The following is a 21,383-nucleotide window of genomic DNA, read 5'->3' as shown; positions in this document are numbered from 1 at the left end:
GGATCACAGAGAGAAAGAGGAAGAAAGGGGGAAATACCGACTTGTTCAAATTTTAGTCAAAAATTGAGATCACAAAATACCAAACACATATATACATATCTCGTTCCCTTAACAGAATTGATAAAGATGTATTTATGAACCTTATCACGCGTCGATTGGTGAGAAAAAACTGTTCAGACTCTGTTCAGGTCACAACAACATACTTCAGATAAGATCGGATTAAAAATTTTTCATCTCGCATGTTCCAGGGTTGAAAAGGGGACGGAGACACTTTGCGATCGGCGAAGAATTCGGAGATAAAAATTGGCTGGAGAGGAGTAAAAATCGTCGCGTGCTGTCCGATATTCACCACCTAGTCGCACATCGCGTACTGGAAAACGGTGCGAAAGCTCGGACTAGAGGAGAGAGGAAGACGAGGGAGAAAGAATAATAACAACAATAATAAGAATACGAGAAAAGGAGGAGAGACGTAGAGCGTACCTACGCAGAACGCAGCCAGAGATACGACGAGAGACTCGCGGTCGGGATGGCGCAACGGATGCTGCGCTGAGTCTGGATCTCTTCTGCCGTTGCCGCTTGATGCTGCTGCTCGCCGATGCTGATGCTGATGCTGCTGCTGCTGCTGCTGCTGGTGTTGGTCGTCGTCGCATCGCCGAACCCGCGGCAAGCCGGCGTTCGTCGTTCAGTAGTTTCCCGGACGTCGTACCGGCATCATCCGAACTGCTACAGATTCGAGACACGAGCAGTGCCAACCCGACCACCGGGACACACCGCGACTCGCTCTTATCGCGCCGAATGAAATAATTCTGATTGCTTGCGCACGTTGTTTTTCGTTTCTTAGTTTTCTTTAATTTTTATTTTTTCGTTTCGGTTTAATTGTTTTGTCGTCATCGTAAACTTTTTTATGTTGCTTTTTTTTTTTGTCACTTACGACATTCATCAAATTTTCGCCTCCTATACACTCAAGTATAACGTATACCGAGATAATATTTTCGCAGATTTATAGATTTAAATTTTGTCGATAATTTTTTACTTGGTAATTTTCTTTCTTTTTTTGTTTTATTTCATTTTTTCTTCTCCTGAAATTACCGGCCGAGTATCACTATTCACTCTTCGATTGACATTTTATTTCGACAGTACATATACAGTATCAATGCCTTGCGTGTATTTTGCACGCTTCTGCGAAAATAATTAGATTTTTCTTACTTTTTTCTTTTTTCGTTTGATTTTTCTTTTATCATTATTTTTTATTTTTTATTTTTTCATTTGAACTCGTTTTCTTTCGACGATTTTTTAACACGGTTTTGTGGTTATTTAACGTTTGTATCAGTGGCGGGACGTGCTGCAATATATGAGGTGACAGGGATCTCAAAAGGCACCGACTTGTTCACCCGATTTAATAATAATATTAATAATAATAACTGTGCGAATACATATAAACAAAAGTTTGGTTCAATTTTTTTTTTTCTTCGATTTCTTGTTTTATCGGTGTGTAAATCAACGTCATGAAAATATCAAGATTCAAGAGAAGAAAAGTTTGATGCACGCGTACGAATGAAGAAAAGAAGAAAAATGTTCGGACAGTGAAATTACGTAATTTCGTTACAATTTGTTCACACAACTGATAGAATATCGCTCGAAGGTGCAACGTTACTTCGAAGATTCGTCAATTAATAATTGGATAACAATTCCGGAGATATCGATAAAAATTAAAATTAAAAGAACAAATTAACAAAGATTATCGTGATATTGTACGATAAAAGGATATAAACGAATAACGAACAATAATCCGAGAGTATATATATATATATATATATATATATACATATAAATAAATTGAAAAGTAACAAATGAATAAATAAATACAGTGAACGAAACACGAATCCGGCACAGTGACAACGATACTACGCGAGAGAGAAGAAGAGAGGTAGAACATAGTAGCGAGGATAAAAAAGGTGGATCGAGGATTAAGTGACGGAGGTTAGCGAGACAAATGCGACCGCGTAAGCCGATACCCTGGTTCCCAATATTCGCGAACAAGCCTTTCTGAATCGAATAATCAGCGGATCGGTTGCATCGGGATCGCGATCATCGGCACACTCGGCTGCCCGTTATCGGCTCGAACGATGATGCCCTCGGAGTTCCGGAGGATCAATATTGCCAGGACGATACTCGAAAGCGACGCGACGTCGTCGTCGACGATCGTTCCCTAGACCGATGGCTCGGCTAAAGTAAGCGAATCGACCGAAGTGAAAAAATCTTGGAAGCCTATCTCGCTGACGGATAAGTAAAAACAACTGTGAAGCATTACAAGGGAGAGAAAAAGTCCGGCGGCTATTCGGCCCCGGCGCGGGAGGGCAGAGCAGGCCTCATCATCGTCAATGAGACCGTCATGCTGGCCTTGACCTACCCGGACGGGTCCAGGGTTCAGCGCTGCGACAACCTCCCCGAAAGACCGGGATCACCGGGACGCGTTTCGGCCCCGCGCCGCCGCGCGGAAGAGCACCGATTACTCACCTGGAGTTCGTACAACGCCTCGAGGCGACGTCGCACCTCCACCACCCCCGGGGATGACGGAGATCGGAAGGAGAGGCGTGACCCCCGCCTACCCGAGGCCGAGACGACCACCCTACCGTCCGACGATCACCCCTCGACGACGCCGACGGGGGACCGCGATCGCGATTCCACGCGATCGTCAACCTCAACGAAATCTAGTCATCCTGACGATCCAGCAGCCGCTGATCCGCGCCGGCTTTCCCCGCCGGTCCGGAACATCCAGACGAGGCGATCGTCCTCCTGGTCCGGAGCCGGACCCCGCGCCAAGGATCCGTGCCTCCTCCAGGTACTCCTGATCCTCGTGCTACTCGTGATCGGGTGCAACAGACACTGTGGACCCTTCGGGTCGAAGGTTAATCGCACCGCTTTTGGCGCCCTTGCGATCGGCTATGTAATCGCTGACGCCGGATGCGCACCCGTCGACATACTCACCGACGCCGGTGTCAGGTCGGAGAGGTCGGCTAATTTGTCACACATCACCGGAACCTCGCGCAAGATACGGATGTACGTCAAGAACCGGTACCTTCAGATACTTCCGGACGGCACGGTCAACGGATCCGACGACGACGCGTCCGATTACAGTGAGTTTTACACTTTCGATTACTATTCTGATTTCGGAGAGAGGTAGAGGTGGGGAGAAGTATCTCGTAAGGTGAGTCTACTGCTTATCGACGCGTTTGGAACAACGTTTGGATTTTAGAACTATAGAAGGATCGAATTGATTGAACGATAAAGAGGTGAATGCTTAGGACAGGGTCAATAACTGGTACGCTTACCTTATGGGTTTTCAACTGAACTGTCAAGTGTCCACCAAAAAGTGAATGATAACGTAAGTGTGCCAGTTGTTGACCCTGTCTTAATTACTGACCTTTTTTCGTTGTATCTGTTTTATCGTTAGTTCTAAAATTACTCAAAAATAAATTCGTAGTGTCTAAATTGATTTTAGACATCGAGAAATTACGATTTGTGCCGTCGCCAGATTATAGTTTTGTAAAATAAGAGGTTCTACGATTGGGTCCAAACGTGTCAATAACTGGCACCCTTACCCGAGTCGTTCGACAAGTCACAAGAATGGCGCTAATTAGCAATCTTGGTTCAATCTGAACTTGTCGCTTTCTTTCGAATGTCAGACTTTTGCTATCCAGCAACGTCGTCTTAATTTTACTACATTTTATGGACACTTTTTACGCACGGAGATGGTCCTCCTCACCTCTACCCTCCGTAATCCTGTTCCAATGACGCTTTCGATTTCTTGGCTGTAAGCGCGAGGTCCATTGGTCTATAAATGTACACCCGAAAGACTCGAGACACTCGTTTACTTTCGAGCTTGCTGTACACCAGCATCGGTTGAGTAATCCGTTCCGTAAGTCTGACCTTTGCTGGTTAGTGTGTGACTAATTGCAAGCTGCTGCAGGCTTTCTGTTACAGAAGCCTCGTTCTTTTCTTTCTCTCTCTCTCTCTCTCCCCCTGGTCTCTACTTCTCCCTCTTATCTATCATCCGTCTTTTATTTTAATGCACTCCGAGATAAGTCTTTGTTATTATGCTGATTCTGCACTGCGCTAATCAATTATTATACGCTCTCGTTATAGCGGCGTTGTGCATCGTACATGTGCGGTAAGGAATTCACACTATTCGAGTATATGAAAGTTTTCAAAAATTAACAGGTTATAATTTACATCAGTCCTAATTTCCTCATTTCTCCTCATCGAACGAAATAGAATCGGGAAAAACGACTGCTAAATCACGGTAATTGCGGTTTAAATCGGCTGTGCAATAACGATAGACAGAGACGGAGAGGAAGAAAGAGAGAGAGAGAGAGAAGACGAACGAGACGCTCGCGTCCGTCGCGAGATTCATTGATAAGTCTTGAAACGCGTTTATCTTGAGCATAATTCATGTTCGTTTCGCCGCCACCGGAAAAGAAAGAGTAACCCGGTTTACAGGTAGATAGATGTACGTGTAAAACAGAGGTAGAGGTATACCTGCGTAATGTTACTGCAACAGCGAAGATAGCAAAGTTGATATTCCTGATTTAGCTCGCTACTCGAATCCCTTATATATAAGTAATATATCGATCATCGTACGCCCGTGTACGAGAAAGAAAAAAATGTCTCTCTCTCTAATTGATCACTCCTTCGGATTTACATTCTTTGCATAATATAAATCCGCGAATTATAGCTTCGCATCATTCCGCTATGCTGCGTTGATTCATATTCTCCGCTGTAATCCAGACGGCTTCATTTTATTCACACCGGTCAAGTGGCTAGGATAGATCCGTCTTAATCCTCATTAACATGTGTGTGTGTCCGGGTATTAATTAGGTTTATCGTAATTGGCACTCGACTACCGAAGTCATGTATAATGAGAAATTTAAACTGCACGCAAATTGTCTTGAAGACGTATTTTTTATTTTTTATTCTATTTTTATTTTCGCCAGTGGGCCTTCAGCCATTAGATATAAAAGTTACGTGGCATTCATGACCTGCCTCAACTGGCGCCTCATCATCATAAATTGGGTCGTTGATTATTTCCTTTTCATCGAATCCGCGTCGGAGGAGAGAATAAAACGACGATCATACTTTTTCCCCAAGTTTTTAACGACCGATGCTGGATGGGATGATTTTTTTCTTCTTGTCGTTTTTTTTTTTTCTTTCCACTCTCTCTCTCTCTCTCTTTCTCACGCGGTCCTTTTGACCTGCCTCAACTCTCAACCAGCTCCTCCTCAGACACGTGCTTGAATGCAATCATAGAGTGTATAACGTTCATCGCACTCAACTACCGTGAACTATCAGATATACGAAGTCACGTACGTTACGAGACGACGACGGCGAGCTAGCTTGTAGCTTATGTTTTCGAGCGAAAGTTGGAACCGCACAAAGTTCTCATCAAAGACAGGCTTTTTGTCATTTCACTCGAGCAACGCGACAAGAAACGAATTAGATAATAACTTACGAAGGTCCAACGCATGCAGCACCGAGACACTCGGGCGTGAAATATCGCCTTGCGTATATAATGGAACTAAACGGTAAAAATGTTGGTATCGAAGAAAAGGAAACGCCTGATGCAGTACGCACGGTAAACGCAGTAGCTTAACGGCAACGCAAAGGGAGAGAAGAAGAACGCAAGCGATTTCTTGTTCAATAAACCGACTTATTCCCAATGAGATTGAAACATTACTCGCTTGATCCTGTGATTTGTTACGGAAAGGATTACGCCGGTATAATCGTCCTTCGGCTCACCGCAGCATCCTTACATCCAGACATCGATGAATATCGTATTTCTTACACCTCCGGTACACGTGTTGCAAAGATAAGCTGCGTGGCGTTTGAATGCTAAAGAAATCTCTCTTGCTTAGCTGAATCGAATCAACAGGTGGGCTTCACGCTCAAGCTCACGGCTCTTGTCTGGGTTATGGAAGTTTACGGAATCTGAGGACGTAAATAGTCGGGGATAAAACGTTTTCTATTAAGTAAACTGAAAGGCAATCACGTGGATTGTTGTTGAGTGTGGAAATAACGGGGGAAAAAATTAACTGCCAGACAAATCGCGACTATCGAGCATGCAGTCGAGGAACCGTGCAATTGGTCGTGGAGTGTGGTAATAATACTTTACTACCATCATCGTGGGGCAAAAGGAACTACGACGAAGGTGAATTTGCGGTGAGGAAGTTGACAACGAATGGACGGAATCACGGTATACATGCGAAACAATTAAACGGGCAATTAGCAACGTGGAGTTGTTTTTACACCGGTTACCACTGTTCAGCGCACCGTGTAACCTGGATTTATGCGATACTGAAAGCGAGTAGTATTATACACACTGTATGGTAGAGGCGCGTGTAAAACGAGTAAATATCAAATAAATCAGAAAATACCGGAGATGTTAATTGGCTCTGATGGTCTGCCAGTGATTTAATCAACCCGTTTAACGATCGGATGCAGTCTCGCGGGTTATTCGTGAAATGCGTTTAAACGATCCTCGAGCGAGGCGAAGGGTGTGGACACTTATCGCGGGCGTGAAGAGCCTCGTTCCTCGGATTCCTGGGGACCGTAAAACGAGGGAGCTCCGTTGAGTAAACGACGATTGAAAATTCCTTCGCTCATTGCGCCGCTTTATCATCCCTCCTCTTCGCGGAGGAGGAATAGAAGAATGATCGGTAAACGGTGGTGGTGTACGAGCGAGGCGTTAAGAGCGTCGAAGGCGGGGCGATAGGCTCGATTTTAGGCAAGAACCAAGATGGAGACGAGGGTGAGGGAGGGCGGAAAGGTTGGGTCGTTGCACCCCGGACGGTGTGCTGCGTGTTTGCTTTCGGTTTATTGGGTTCGTTTGTTTGAGTTTCATAACGCTGACACGGTATAGACAAAAGGAAACAAGGAGAAACCGTCTCTTGTAGGTACCTGAATATTAGGAGAGGAAAACACTGCGTGGAGAGAGAGAGAGAAGAAGGAACGAACGGTTTTTACTCCCGCCTTAAAATAGTCGGACGTAAAATTATCCCCTTCCTTTTGTCTGGTCATGTTTATTCTTCTGTTGCACAGACGCAATATACGCGAAGATAGGTCGTACCGTTCATTCTCGTTCACTTTACAATGGTAAAAGTCGAGGACTCGGAGAAGGAAACACCTCTCTTATACCAAAGTACAGCTTTAACAACACCCTGATACTCTCGGACTGGGACAAAAAGGGGCTGTAACTTTACTTACAGTATCACGCGTAACAACTTTTACACAATAGCTGCACGGTGGTGCTCACGGTCCGTCCGTCTGTCTGTCTGTCTGTCTGTCTGTAAATCAGTCGGGATAACCGTTTCGATTCTCACGCATATACAGTTATCCTCTGAACGCTGGGAATGATGTCCTGGTGAGGTCCTTAAGCACACCCGCCTACATTTAACCCTACCAAGGTTCGTGTAAACTTGCTTTCAAGGAAACTGAATCTAAAAATCCTCTACTGACCCTCTATGTCATAAAAATTCAAGGACAAACCCTACGTCGAATTTCCAACGCCTAAAAATCAAAGTACCAAATCCTACTTTGACGTTCTCGGTAAACGATTGAACTCATTTTCACCATTACCACAATCATTTGAGCCTTAACTTGGCGAATTGGTAAATTTCGAATATTTTTAGCGTCAAAGTAGGGTCTGATATTGTGTTGAAATAAAACCTACTCTACCATCTCCAATCCCTATCTAGGAGTCCCTTTAAAATAGGCGCTAATCTTCGACTCGTGCAGCCCTTCTCTTGAGATTCGTGTACTCCTTGTTGATGTCCAGAATGTGGAAACGGGCTGCCGTAGCTCTTGGTAAAAAATGTAACCTGCTGCCCGCTCCCCGAAACTAAGATATGAAAAATAAATCAGCATCAGTCGTAAACGCTGTGCCCTCGGGTTACGCGTTAGGCTGCAAGCTGCGCGGTTAAGTCGCACTTAAAAGTCGATAATGAATGGCTGCATTCAGGAATGATTGAATCCGAGTGTTAAATCAAAATCGCTGTTAGGATATCGAGTGCATGCAAATTCCGTACGCTGAAATATACGGCCGCGATGGGTTCGCCGGTCCTGCGTGCTTTCACGCGTATAAACCCGTCTCCCCCCCTCTAAGCACCGGAATTGATTACGCGGCCGTCCCCGCGGGTTGGTTTACGACGTGCCGCCCCCCCCCCCCCCCCCCCCACAATCAGCCCAAAAGAGAGAGAAAAGGAGAAAGAGAAAGAGAGATAGAGATATCGAGAGAGAGAGAGAGAGAAAATCCGACCAACTTCTCTGCTCGACTCTGGTTTGGTGGGACCGATCTAGGAAAGGACACCGATACAGACGACGAGGTCGCACGCTGTGACCAGAGATTGGGGCAATTCTAGGCTGCATGGTTGTCGTCGTTATGGGTCTCTGGAGGAGGAGCTGAGAAGACCGTTTCTTCTTCTTCTTCTTCTTCTTCTTCTTCTTCGTCTTCATCTTCTTCTTCGTATTCTTGTTCTTCTACTTCTCCTCGGCGAACTGTGTAATCGGTTACGAGAAGTTTAGATAAACTCGCCTGGACGACAGTAATGCATGCATACGATGACGACCCAAGCCTCGTGCCACTTCTTGTCCCTTGTCAATGGGGATATAGAACGGCAGATAAAGACCCTGCCGGTACGCCACTGCCACTGAGCCAGTTAATTAATCCCGGACACGCTACATGCTTCTGTATATGGGGACGGAAAAATCCCGCGTCCCTTCTTCTTCCTGGGCCCGTTGCTGACCATTCGACGCCCTTCGTACCTGGTTTACGGAACCTCTGGCGCTGGGGCAATGGACCAGCTGCATGCCAACGAGATTCGAGATAAGCTAGTCGCGATGTTTTCACTTTTTCTCGCGACGACGAAAAGTAAATCTGTTGTAGATATTTGACATCTGGAGACTGGAAAAAAATTTGATGTGGACATCTGTGAAATATTTTTTCGCGTTAATACAACACTGTTTGATGTCGATGATTAAAAGGGTCATTTGTTGCAGGGCATTTTAACATTGTAAAAAAATGTGGTGTGGAGTTTTATAGAATATTTTTTGATGTCAATCTAATACTTACGTTCTAGTTCTGAATTGACTGTAAAAATTCTTCTTTAGTAGTCCACGGCATCCACTGTTGGTCAATTTTAACACCGTCGTTTTTCGTAGTCGTTTTCCTCCTCTTTGAGTAAACTCATGGGTGTGTTGAATTTTTATGGAATAAAAATCGTCCTGGAGTTTTGTATTTTTGTCAGCTCCAGATAATTGTTTTCCATTTCAATGTTCGTAGCAAATCGAATGAAACACATATTTTCATTCTACGTACCTAATTTTTTGAGAAATTTTGAGGATATGGTTCACAATCTTTAATTTAATTGAAACTTGTTTAAGCGTAGATAGCTAGTAGAGCTTGTTAACCTCTCACCAATTTTTTCATCCTTCAAAATTTCGTGCTACAGTTTTTGAGGTGATTAATATTCAACTTTCTTTCAACCTTTTTCCAATAATTTTGAGATCGATCGACACGTCGTGTCAGAGACCAACTCGTCCTCAGATTTGTTTCTTTACTGTTGAGCTCTTCAAAATTAAAGAAATTTAAAAAGTGTTACGAACTTTGTGAAAAAGTTGAAAACACGTTCTTACCTTTCTCAACATCTTATCACCTGTTAAATCTCGTTATTCCCTTGGGCAAAAATCGTATTTGCTCAAGCGAGCGCGACTCGAACCCATCACTGGAATTGATCGCGCGTTTCCTGTCATTGAACTTTCACGAGGCTTCGGTCGCAACTATACACACTCTCGGACCGAGAGGAGCCGCTTTCGGTCTTTTAGCCTCGTTTCAGAGAGCAGCATCATCGGGAGGATCACGAGAAAGTGGAGGGGGAGGAGGAGGAAGAGGAGGAGGGTGAGGGTGAGGGTGAGGAATTCGCTCGATTCATTTGATACCGCGACGAGGAGAACGCGTGTGTACCGAGATTAGCACCACGTTTACTCGTCTTTCGCTTTTGTGTCTGCGAGCTTTTTTTCTCTCTTCCACTCTCCCTCTCTCTCTCTCTCTCTCTCTCACTGCAGTTGTTGCTCTCGTTCTCGTTCTCCTTCGTATTTTTTCAGAACCTGCGCTCTCGACTCTCGAGTGCGCCTCTTATCTAATGTCTAAAAGTCCCTCCCCGTTCTTCGTCTTCGAGTGGCGAAGAGAGACTCCGCAGCAGAGACTCCTGGAAACACACGAAAATACAGAGACTACTTACACCGTAGCTTCCGGATAGTTTTTTTCCCCTACATCAGACAGACTAAGAAACGCGCGTCTAATAATAATACAAGCTCGTGTCTGGGCTTGTAATAGATGTGAGAAAAGAAATTCCGCCCTCTCTCTCACTCTCTCTCTCTCTTTCTTACTCTCTCTCGATAGAAGTAGGAAGCCCGTGTTCCTTTCCTCCGAGAGACACACTTCAACCCCCGGAATCGTTTCGTTCCGCGTCTTCGGGGCGGGCCGTTAATCAGGGTATTACCTATTACGTCGTTGACACCCTCAGGAATGCCGCGGCTTTCTGGATGTCCAGTCGAATCTCGATGCGGCATCTATTCCTTCCCATGCAGGGAAGGTTAATAAACTTTTTACGACCCGCTTCTCTCTCTCTCTTTTTATCCCCCCCCCCCCATTCTTGAGGGTTAACTTTCCTCCGGAATCTAGGAACAGTCAATGAAATCAGAAAAGAAGACGCGATGGAATATAAGAAATTATTTTTCACCTTCAACTCCGTTCGCGCGATAGTTGAATTCAAAAATATCCTACGGAATTGAAATTTAACAACATCGCTTAGATTATGCAATAATTAACGAATCATTGAGACCGATACGAAGATTGAACATTTTACGTTCAGATAATAAGTCACGAAGACTAGTCATTTTTAGCATCACTCTTTCTTTTTTTTCTTCTTATTTTTTTTTTTTTTTTTTTTTTTACCTATATATAAAGTGCAGCCGTAATAATTATCAATCAACAATTTATTTGTACAAATCGCCTCGTTTTCGCCGGGGAACCGCGTTGTTTACAATGCTTTTAATTAATCAGGATTTCACCTTACGTTCGGAAACCGACCGTTATATTGGTCGCTTAATTAGGACTCGAGGTGTTTCTGCAGGCGCATTTAAACTCTCCGGTGTTATATTCAGCATCGAGCTAATTGGTTACACGCAGCGAGCTTCGTCGTAGGGTTCGAGGCAGTGAAAAAATAATTTTAATCACACCGTAATGCGCTCTCGTAATAAACGTCCGTCATCTCTTTTCTCGGTCTCGGATCATCGATCATTACCTGGATCTATCATCCGGGTTTGATAGGGTTCTATAAATAGTCACGTGTAATCGCGAGTCGTTTGATTAGAGAAGATTTATGAAATAGAGGAAAAGAAACTGTTCGTATAATTATAACGTAGCGGGATTTTCGTAATCTGGCGCCTCGGGTTTTCTGTGTACACACAAATAATTGTCGAGAGTATACGTGTAAGCGTTTTTTATCGGGAGTCTCGATCTGACTCTCCCTTTTAAACTCTCCTCTCCCCAATTATAATTAAAAGACGATTTTATATACCTGTATTAGTCACCAATTATATAACGTGATTACCATCCCTCCCCCTCCTTGTATTCCTCATTCTTTTCTACTTCGTCTTCACTTTCGAGGCTGATATACGCTTCGATAAAATTATCTTCTCATTCTCGTGTTTCAACAACTGCAGGTTTAAAAATAACAATCATTTTTCTTCAACCGTATATCGTTGAGGGAATGTAAAGAAGGAGATTTGGAAACGTTCGAGATTTCTTTTCACCTGCACATGCTAGAGAAAATTGTCACCGTTCCAATATACCGAAGTAATAAGTTCTGAAAATAAACCGTCGTCACTGCAGCATTCAGCCGTGGCGAAAAGGTGACAAAAATATTCGACCGTGTCGAATCTTGCTTTGCAGTCACGGTATTTGAGTTAGCAAGGTTAATGTTACCGAATATTGAAAAAAAAAAACAAAAAAATCGACGTTTCGCAAATTTAGAAAGAATTTAAAGGGTTGTTTGCTTTACTGCTCGGTTGCTTATTCTCCATCTCGTAGAGAATTTCAAAGCATGTAAATAATGTGGCCGAAGTTAGTAACGCTAACCCTTTGAAATTAGAAGTTGGTGACTTTTTGCGTTAGTGAGTTTGAAGTTGGTGGTTCGTTAACCCTTTGAAGCATGCATTATTCCTTGCGGTCGAATTCCTTGAAACTGGGTATATAAGGGTATAAATATTGAGTAACCGATTCAAAAAAAGTATCTCATGTATATGAGATGCTGTACCGCTAAGGATTAACGTAACGAAACATCATAAAATGTCATTCGAGGAGTTGGCTTGTAAAAATAATTATTTTATTTTCGTTGTCATGGTTTATTAAATTTCGGACATTGCTACAAGGGTGCGAAGGTAACAATTTCACCTAAACATGCATCGTTGAAGTAACGTTACTAATTTCATCCTCATTCAAAGTGGACAATCTTTCATGAAAACCAACGAAGCTGAATCCCATCTTCGATTTACCCCGTAAAACACTCATCTTCATCTTCGTCTTCTTCTTCTTCTTCTTCTCATCTTCTTCTTTCGGGCTCGTGCCGAGCGAACAGAGCGCATTATTACGTGGCATAATCCCGGCTCGCACCCTGTCGCGAGTATTAGCCGTGTAGGTGCGTATAAATATGTATAAATACAGGGCGCCCAGCAGCCTCTCGGCATCAGCATCGGCATCAGCATCTTCTCCTCGAGTCGTCGTTGTCCTCATCCCACGAGTTTCGATAATCCTTTAGAAGCGCCGACAACGACGACGAGGAGAGTCTCGGGTGCGCATCGGGCTGCAGATTCTTCGTAATATATTATGTATCTTTGAATCTGTCGTCGGTGTTGCGAGGGAAAAAGGGTCGCCCCCCCTCCCCCGGCCCTCACCCTTACACCCTTCATTTTTCAATATTACCCACGATACATCATTTAATGATAAATAATATTGGGATAAGAGCCTCGGACCTGCAACGCCGCCGCCAATCGGCTTCGATCCTGATTAGAAGGATGCCCGGGTCACTGACTCTTCATTCTTCTTCTCTTCTTATCCCCCCCTCCCATTTTTACTCACCCTTTTCTCGCCCCCTCAGGCAACTCATCCGGGTTCATTAGGCAGCCGAGGTGCCCGGCTCGTTCGATCACTTTCCGATCTCCATGTGTCGTGCTTTTCGATCGATTCGTACGTGGCGCATGCTTCGAAACTTCCCGGGACATTTAGGGACCTGCAATTACCGATGACGTCCGTTTGGCTCTCTGGGGGGTCGGCGTTTCTTCTTCTTCGCCTCCTTCTTCTTCTTCTTCTTCTTCTTCTTCTTCTTCTTCTTCCGATCTTGTTCCTCTCCTACGGCAGAAACAAACGATCGGTTATCGAACAATCTGACCTTCTCGACCTTGCGACTCGAAGCCCGACTCTCGAGAGAGGATCGCCTTTCCAGTCACTATTATGTATTTTATTTCACCTTATTCTCTCCTCTTTCTCCCATTCCCTTCTCTCTCTCTCTCTCTCTCGGTGATTCCTACTCTCCTCAGCAGCACTTCTCGCGGTCAGATCAGACGGACGATAATCGGGGTGCAAAGCGGTTGGATTCGAAGGCCAGATCCGTTCGCCGATAAATCATTATAACCGAGAAAGAAAGTTGAGTAAGAAAGAAACCATATCAGCCAGCTCTATTAATCTCATCGATACTCGCTTGCACACAGCTGTGCTGCAATTATTTTCATAGGCTAGAAAGAATCGGTCGAGGAGCGAAAGTATTCAGGGCTGTTTAGTGGACACCCTAATCCCTCTTTCGTCACCTCTCAGCAGCTCCGGTGAATCAGAAAACAGCTGTTCCGGACCTGAAGTTATCGAGTCGCGAGGGTATTTCGGGATCCCTCGGCTTCGTAATCGATTCCTACGCAAATCGGAGAGTAAAACGGAAGAGAGGAGCTCTTACGTAGGGCTTAAAGATCGTAAAGTAGGTTTGATTGCAATGCAATATTTATCGATTTAACGAGTTTAGGATCAAAGTAGGGTATGTTTGGAACCTCCTTTGACCCTTCGGAGGTTGGGTTAAGCCTGCTCGCTCGAAACCTTCCTTCAACGCTCAAAATCCTAACCAGCTGATAAACGTTCATCGATTCTGATTGATTACGATCCAATATATCGAGTCACAGATCCAGTGGAGGAACTGTAGATCGAACAGCGTGAAAATGGTTTCAATCTTCTTACATTTTTATGACTTAGAGGGTCAACGCAGGATTTCTAGATTCAGTTTCTTTGAAGGTAGGTTCAAACGAACCTTGGTAGGCGCCAACTTTCGACTCCGAAACTTTCGTCCTGCGGCTTTGATCCGCGTCGCTGAATGCGTCAAAGGATTACCCGATTACTCGATTACCCCTGATCGCCGCCTTCGCGCTCACGTTCGCTCGGAGATAGCTCTGTTATTTACCGATGAATAATGCATCTTTGCAGCGCAAGGCGGCAAGCCGGCAAAGCCGCTTGTATAACGTCAAGGTGCGAGGTAAAGCTTGTTGCTCCGCTCACTCTTGTCTCTAACACTGTGAAATTCCACCTCTTGTCAATCAACGATTTAATCAGCGAGAGCCTATCTTTTCTCTCCTGCGCTGCATCTGCTGGTCACTCTCTGCTGCCAATGGTATATATATATATATATATATCGTATAAATAAATGCACACGTACATATAAGCGTTTATACTCTGGCATATCTATCGATCTGAAACACTCGGGACTCTCTCGCGCCGTTTTAACAAGCCCTTCAAGACCTCGGATTATCCGCATCGTCGCCGTTCCTCATCCTTCCCCCAGTCTTATAACACGCCTGCAACGGTGTGAAAATGTAACAAACCACACACGATTTTTTTCTACACTATCGTCAAATCATTGTCGGTCACTTTATTTTTCCATTAAAATTTTGCTCAGAAACACCATTTCTCGTTTACTCTTACGTGAAATACTTGCATCCTGGTTTATATTTCACGGTGACAATCTTAATGCTCCTTAAATCTTGCCGCGGTACAAGTTGGCTAATCGCATAATTGCGCTCCGTCGACTGCAACGGGAACCTTGTTTTACCCAAGTTATGAAACAACGTGAAAACAAATAGACTATTTTACCAACCCATGAGGTATCACACGGACCGTATAGAATTACCCGGTGCCATGATATTAAGTAGCGTATAACGTGCAGCGATACGGCGTGATACGGTGAACGTAACTTACAGGGTGGAACGACGAGAATAAAACAAAACCTCCTTCGTCTACAGGGCGTAACTTTCTGGGAACTCCGTAGGTTGTCTAATTAATGACCGGCTCAACGATGCCTGAGATAATCGTAACACCAATCGAATATCGATCGTGATGAAAATCGAAGGACGAGAAGCAGAGGCCAAAATCAGAAATCCGTGCCATTCGATCTTTTTACCACGTAACAAGGACCGCGACCGAACACCTGGATGACTGACCTGCGATCTGCGGCGTGCAGCGACCATCGGACCACGAGACGAGACGATTTTGAATGAGACGTTCTCCGAGGTGGGAACCAGACAGCGACGGCCTCCATTTGTCTCACGGTAGCCGGAGGCCGGCTTCTCACATGATGGTTATATTTAGTCGGGCAATATTTCGGGACACCCTGTAACCCGAGGGAATCCGGTGTCCGAGCACAAAATCCGCGTTACGCGGCACCGGACGAGGAAGATTCTTTGACCGTTACAATGTCGTTCTGACATTTCTTTTTTTCTTACGTCTGACCAAAAAATTTTCTACTCGATACTCCGTCCGCGGTGTCGCTGCAGGTGTAAGGAAATTCAATACGTACATGTGTATATATATATATATATATATATATGTGTGTATGGGGCATTCCGCGTCAAATTAGCAGTCGATGTACTTCACCCTCTTCGATTCTGAACACTTTTTAGTATCACGTTTTTATCAACCCAAAAGAGTCTCGGGATTTTTTTTTAAAGATTTTATTCAGCCGCTGGTGAAGTTTATACAAAATCGCGAGACCAGTTACGAAAACGTCGTTTCTTAAAGTCTTTGAAAAATTCACACTGATTTTATGATTCATCGTCGAGAGAGAACGTCGGTTTTGGATTGACACGTTGCAAAAAAATCAAACCAATTCGACTAGCTTGACAGATGACCGTTGACCGTATTTTTCACGAGCGCATGGATAGCAGAACAGGTATATACATTGTTAAATACGTTTCATTAATTTACGTGTCACGAGTAATTTGGAAGTCCAAGAATTACGATTCGCCTCCGTTAGAATGAAAAACTTGAGTTACGTGGTGATAAAATGGCGCCGACAACAAGGCTCTGACGTCACGAGGACACTTTCCATTAACAGTCTGCAATTCTCTCCAAGCCGTGCCCTCAGCGTTGTCGACGGGACAGTTTTTCTCTCATCATCCCGTGGGTCGCTGGAAATTCGGCAGACCGACGATTTTATCTTACCACGCGTTCAACGGGCCGGATTCCCGCTTCTGACCCAATTCTATTAACTGGCTTGTATTTAAGGCTACTTTTAACCGGCGTCGCCACGTGTTCGTTCCATCTTGTCAACCATCCGGGAGATAAAGATGAGAAAGAAGAATATATCCGTCGAATAAATTCGCGATTTGTCTTTGCGTAGGTGTGACGTGTGTATCGAAGAGAGGCACGCGCCGGGAATTATGAAAAGCGGATGAAATTGAAGAGGAAACAGGTGTGAAAAGAAATAAACGAATAAAAAACACGGGCACTGTTCCTTCTCGTAATCGTGACTTTTTCTCTCCGTGCCGCTGCTGCAGACGTTGTATATTATTAATTGCCTCGAGGAGTCGAACCGATGGTAATAAAATCGAGTATTCTACGCGTCTATAAACTTTGGAAAATTATGCCCGGGGGTGGGGGGCATCCCTTCTGCCCTAGTTTTTTGCCCTTCTTATTTCACTCCTTTTTATCTTCTCCTTTCTCCCCCGTGGCGTCAATCTCGCACATGCCGGCGTCTCATTCTCGATAAGTCTACGGACGCGACGCGTATGTAAGTTATTAAACAAGCCCGAAAGTGTTCATAAATTCCGATCTCCACGATAAATTCTTTCCGATACTTCGACAACGTACGAACTAACTACCATTTTCGGGTAACGTTACACTCCTCGCATGCCTTAAGGGTGTTATGGAAACATTGCGATAACCCTTAGGGACCTCGGATGCGTTAACTAGTTACTAGTTTATGGCCGAAGATTACACGCGATGCCGAAGGACACCGAAGGAAATGCCGCGTGGTGCAAGGATCAACCAGATCTCTGCATTTTTATGGCCTGAATTTTAATCGGACGGATGTTTTTTTTTCTTTTTTTTTTTTTACCCCTTTTCACCCAGTCCCACGACTATCGATTTTCGGGGAACTTTGGTTACTTACTTACTTACTTACTTACTGACTGACTGAGTTACTTGACTCGTGATACATTCGGAGGTGTGAAAAGTCGGGACTATGATCGGTCTAGACGTGGATGAGAACGCGATTCTTTTCCTCTTCAGGTAGCTGCCGTACTGCGGAGAAAGTGCGTGGGCGTTTCTGATCGTCAGAGTATAAAGAGGAGTCCGCACTTCCTCCTCCCCCTCCTCCTCCTCCTCCTTCTCCGCTTCTTCTTCTGGTTCGACCTTGGCCTCGAAAGTAAGACCTCGCCGCTCGCGATGCAACGTCGGCGGCGGCGGCGGCAGTTGCGATGCCGTTTTCACTTTCATCCTTCTTCCTTACACATAAGTAAATGCGATTAAGGATGTGCGGGAAGTACAGTCGCATAAAAAAAGCGTACGAAAAAAAAAAAAAAAAAATGAATTAATTAAAAAATAATTTTTCACACTAATCAATTACCAAGCAAAATAGTCACCGGCAGTTACAGAAGTATAATTTAAAAAACATCCGACTGTAACAGATGTAACCGCAATTGTAGACAATGTTGTTAAAAATATATTTCTCTTGATCGATTCTGATTAACGGTACAGGCAAATTTTTTACATATTGTTCGAATTAGATTAGGGTTAAAAATCACGCGATTTCTCTGACACATTTTTTTTTTCCTTGTCGTTCTCGACAAGGCGTTTAGAGTCGACATTTATAGTTAACGTTTCGTTTTTTTCTGATCAAAGATATCACGTCGATTATTATCCAGCTTCGGTTAAACTCGTCGAATCTTTATTTTCTCCCGGTTATATATCGAGAGATTTTTCATCGGACTGTACATCCCACGCGTTCTTAAGTATTACGGAGCGGCGGCAGCATGCATAATGCAACCGCGTTGTGGAAATTTGTTGTTGTCCGGTTACATTGAGTGTCGTGATTGCGGAGAAATTAGGGGAACGACGACGTCGTTCGTTTATCTCAATTATCGTAAACCCTCGGCAACAATTGATTATTCATTCGAAGTGGAGCATATTTAATAACTCGGATGATTTCCGGCGACACGTCGGCCTCTCGCTAACCAAGAAGAAGAAGAAAGAGAAGAAGAAAAAGGACCTTTATCTCGAACCAGTGACTTGATTACTCTTATTTCAACGGTGCCACGATCGCGGGTCACTTCTCTCGCAATATACGAATGTTGCACTCGGGAACGAGTTTACAGGCATTTCGGCTCCACCCCAACCCCCTTTCCTCTTCTTCCTCTTCTTCTTTTTCTTCTTCTTCTTCTTCTTCTTCTTCTTATCACGGATTCAGTCACTCGTGCACGATAAAGCCCAATATTAATGGACTCGCCTCGCTATCTGGATTACAGAAAATACTTTTCTCTCTCCTGCCCCCCCCCCCCCACCCCCCTCAATAAATACATACATATATATAAAATTTTCTCTCTTCGGTTTTTGCCGGTATTTCAATTTGTCTCTGTTGGAGTGATGAAAAAACTGTACGGAAAAGAGACAAGGCAACAAGGAAACGCGCGGTAACCAGCAAAAGGTAAAGAAAACTGGTCAGGGTGGTGAGAAGATTGTTACACGTATAAAATTTCAATATTCACAGTCATATTTCTCATAAAATCTGGATCGTCATCTTCTTCACGCTTGTTAACGACGAAGTTAACGCGCTGCGACAAGCAGTTGAAGTCTGTTTTCCATACGGCTTGTGGCCAATCAGCTTAGAACTTCTCTCTCTCATCGTTAACGCATCACGGTTGCAAATTAACGTGTCGTTCGGATGAAACGTGTAAGTCGGTTTACAGCTGCCGCCTCTTCTTCTCATTCAGCATGCCGGTACGTAGACGACTTGTAATGCTCACAGCAACTCGGATAAGCATCGCCGTACTCATTTTATCGTCACGTTCGGCTCAGCTCGACCATTTCTTCACAGACATCCGCTCGATTCGTACGTGAATTACACGGGACTCTAAGAAAATAGTTCTTTTTTTAAGCTGCGTGGGATGTTTTTGGTCAACTTTGTGTTTGCGTAAACAAAAAAGCGTAACGACAATGAAAAAACTACCAATTTGTTAAAATGAACTAAACAATGTTTCATGTAAAATTAAACAAACAATGTCGGATTTCGAGTTAAACGTGAGTTTCACTCTGAATAAAACTACATACACGACTTTTCCGAAAAAAAAACCTGACGCGATGGAATTTTTTCGAGTATTTTTCCCGGTTTCAGGGAAAGAAGAGCCAATAATCGTCATTCAGTCCCTTGGGCCGTAAAATATCCAGTACCTAATATTCACTTAGTCCCTCTTACCGCACGCATTGTGCCCGCGGAGGAATCGCGTGTTTCATCATCGGCATCTGGTTCGAGCACCTGGAACACAGTCTCCGATTTCCATTTAGCACCATAGAGAAACTGCTTGCGGCTTGTTTGTTGCGTCCGATTGGCATCCCCTTAGATTCTTTATCCCTCTTCGGTTAACTCTCCATAAATTCCTCTTTTTTTTGCGCGCGTCGAGTGAGTGCCTTTTTTTCGCTCTTTATTCTCCACAAAATGCCTCCCCCTCCCCTTTCCTCCTGTTCTCTATCAGATGGCTGGCTTGAAAGGAAACCGACCCTGTATCCTCTTTCAAAAAATCTCCCCTCCGAACGATTGGATTCTTCTTTATTCACCGCCACACGAGTTAACTGGCCAATTTTATCCAGTACGTTTGTATAGCTCTCAACGCTGTTTCACGCCTCGAAAATATTACAAGCGATGCCTTAACGCGTTAAAAGAAATTTCCGACGCCACACGGAAGTCCGATCGCGAAGCATGAAATCGGGATTTTACTCGAGCTCGTAAAAAATCTGACCCGACAATTTTCAGACGAAATAATAACTCGTCGAGTTTTCATGCTTTATATGCACATTGTATACGCGACTTCGTTTATTTATCGTATTATAAATAACGTGTTTATGCATCTTGCGCGTGTGTGTGTTTGTAGGTTTCTTTTCTCTCTTTTTTTTCTCACACACTTACGAGCTGGACAGTTATCTCTCTTCCATTCCAGCTTCACTACGTCCAGTTGATCGGAATTATGCTGCCGTGGCGGAGAATTCGTAACAAGACGAGGTTAAAATTTAAATATATAAAATAAGAATATATTATTTAAAAAAAAAAAATACATTCGATCACCCAAGATATTTCTTTTTTCACGTCTCAATTTTCAGCCAGTGGCTGATCCGCCTCCATTATCCCCTTTTTTCTCCTTCGGTGAATGATCTTTCACGGAGGGTTAGATTCGTCTGAATTTCGTTTCCATCCATCGTTTCAAAATCAATTTCACAGTCATCACGGCTGGCTGGAATCTCTTTCCGGTTTCCGTAACGATTAGCCAGGGGCGATTTCATCTTCGATACTTCGTCGGGGAAGATAATAAACGTCGATTCGTGTGCGGTCCTCTCTACTCGGGAGTTTGGTTTCACTCTGTTCCATTCCATTCTCTTCCGTTACGCCGCGTGTTATACCTTCGAATCCGAACACCCGTGTCAGTATTTTATCAGGGGTGTGTATTTTAGGCCATGGGCGATAAATCGAAAAAGTGGGTCACCAACTCGGATGGCGATAATTCAGAGTGAAGGATTCAACGCGGTTACGAAATTACATTCTCGATTCTCTCCCCGTAAAATTCTCTTTCTTTATCTAGTTTGGCCCGTTCGTTGACCTCTCCGATACCGCAGGTGTACCAATGGTTTAATAAATTTTGTTCAAATTCACATGCTCGATTAGTCCAAGGAGGCACGGAAACGACACGATGCTATAAAAGAAACGCGAAATCCGATCTGTCGATCTTGTGTCCGAACAGAGAAAAGAGAAGGT

The 21,383-nt window shown here is 44.0% G+C and overlaps 1 protein-coding gene across 3 annotated transcripts in view; it reads left to right on the top strand.

Moving 5' to 3' along the window:
- LOC124186234 overlaps positions 1-21,383 on the top strand; it is a 58,533-nt gene that overhangs the window by 20,732 nt on the left and 16,418 nt on the right. For all 3 annotated transcript variants that reach the window (XM_046577753.1, XM_046577752.1, XM_046577755.1), the window contains 2 exons: positions 249-1,036; positions 1,331-3,137. In XM_046577753.1, the coding sequence (XP_046433709.1) occupies positions 2,393-3,137 (745 nt within the window). In that variant the 5' untranslated portion in view covers positions 249-1,036; positions 1,331-2,392. The remainder of the gene's footprint in view (positions 1-248; positions 1,037-1,330; positions 3,138-21,383) is intronic.

This window comes from Neodiprion fabricii, chromosome 7 (assembly GCF_021155785.1).
Source record: "Neodiprion fabricii isolate iyNeoFabr1 chromosome 7, iyNeoFabr1.1, whole genome shotgun sequence".
Taxonomy (NCBI): Eukaryota; Metazoa; Arthropoda; class Insecta; order Hymenoptera; family Diprionidae; genus Neodiprion; species Neodiprion fabricii.
Note: the sequence above shows the minus strand (reverse complement) of the source record. Positions and strands in the feature narration are given on the sequence as shown.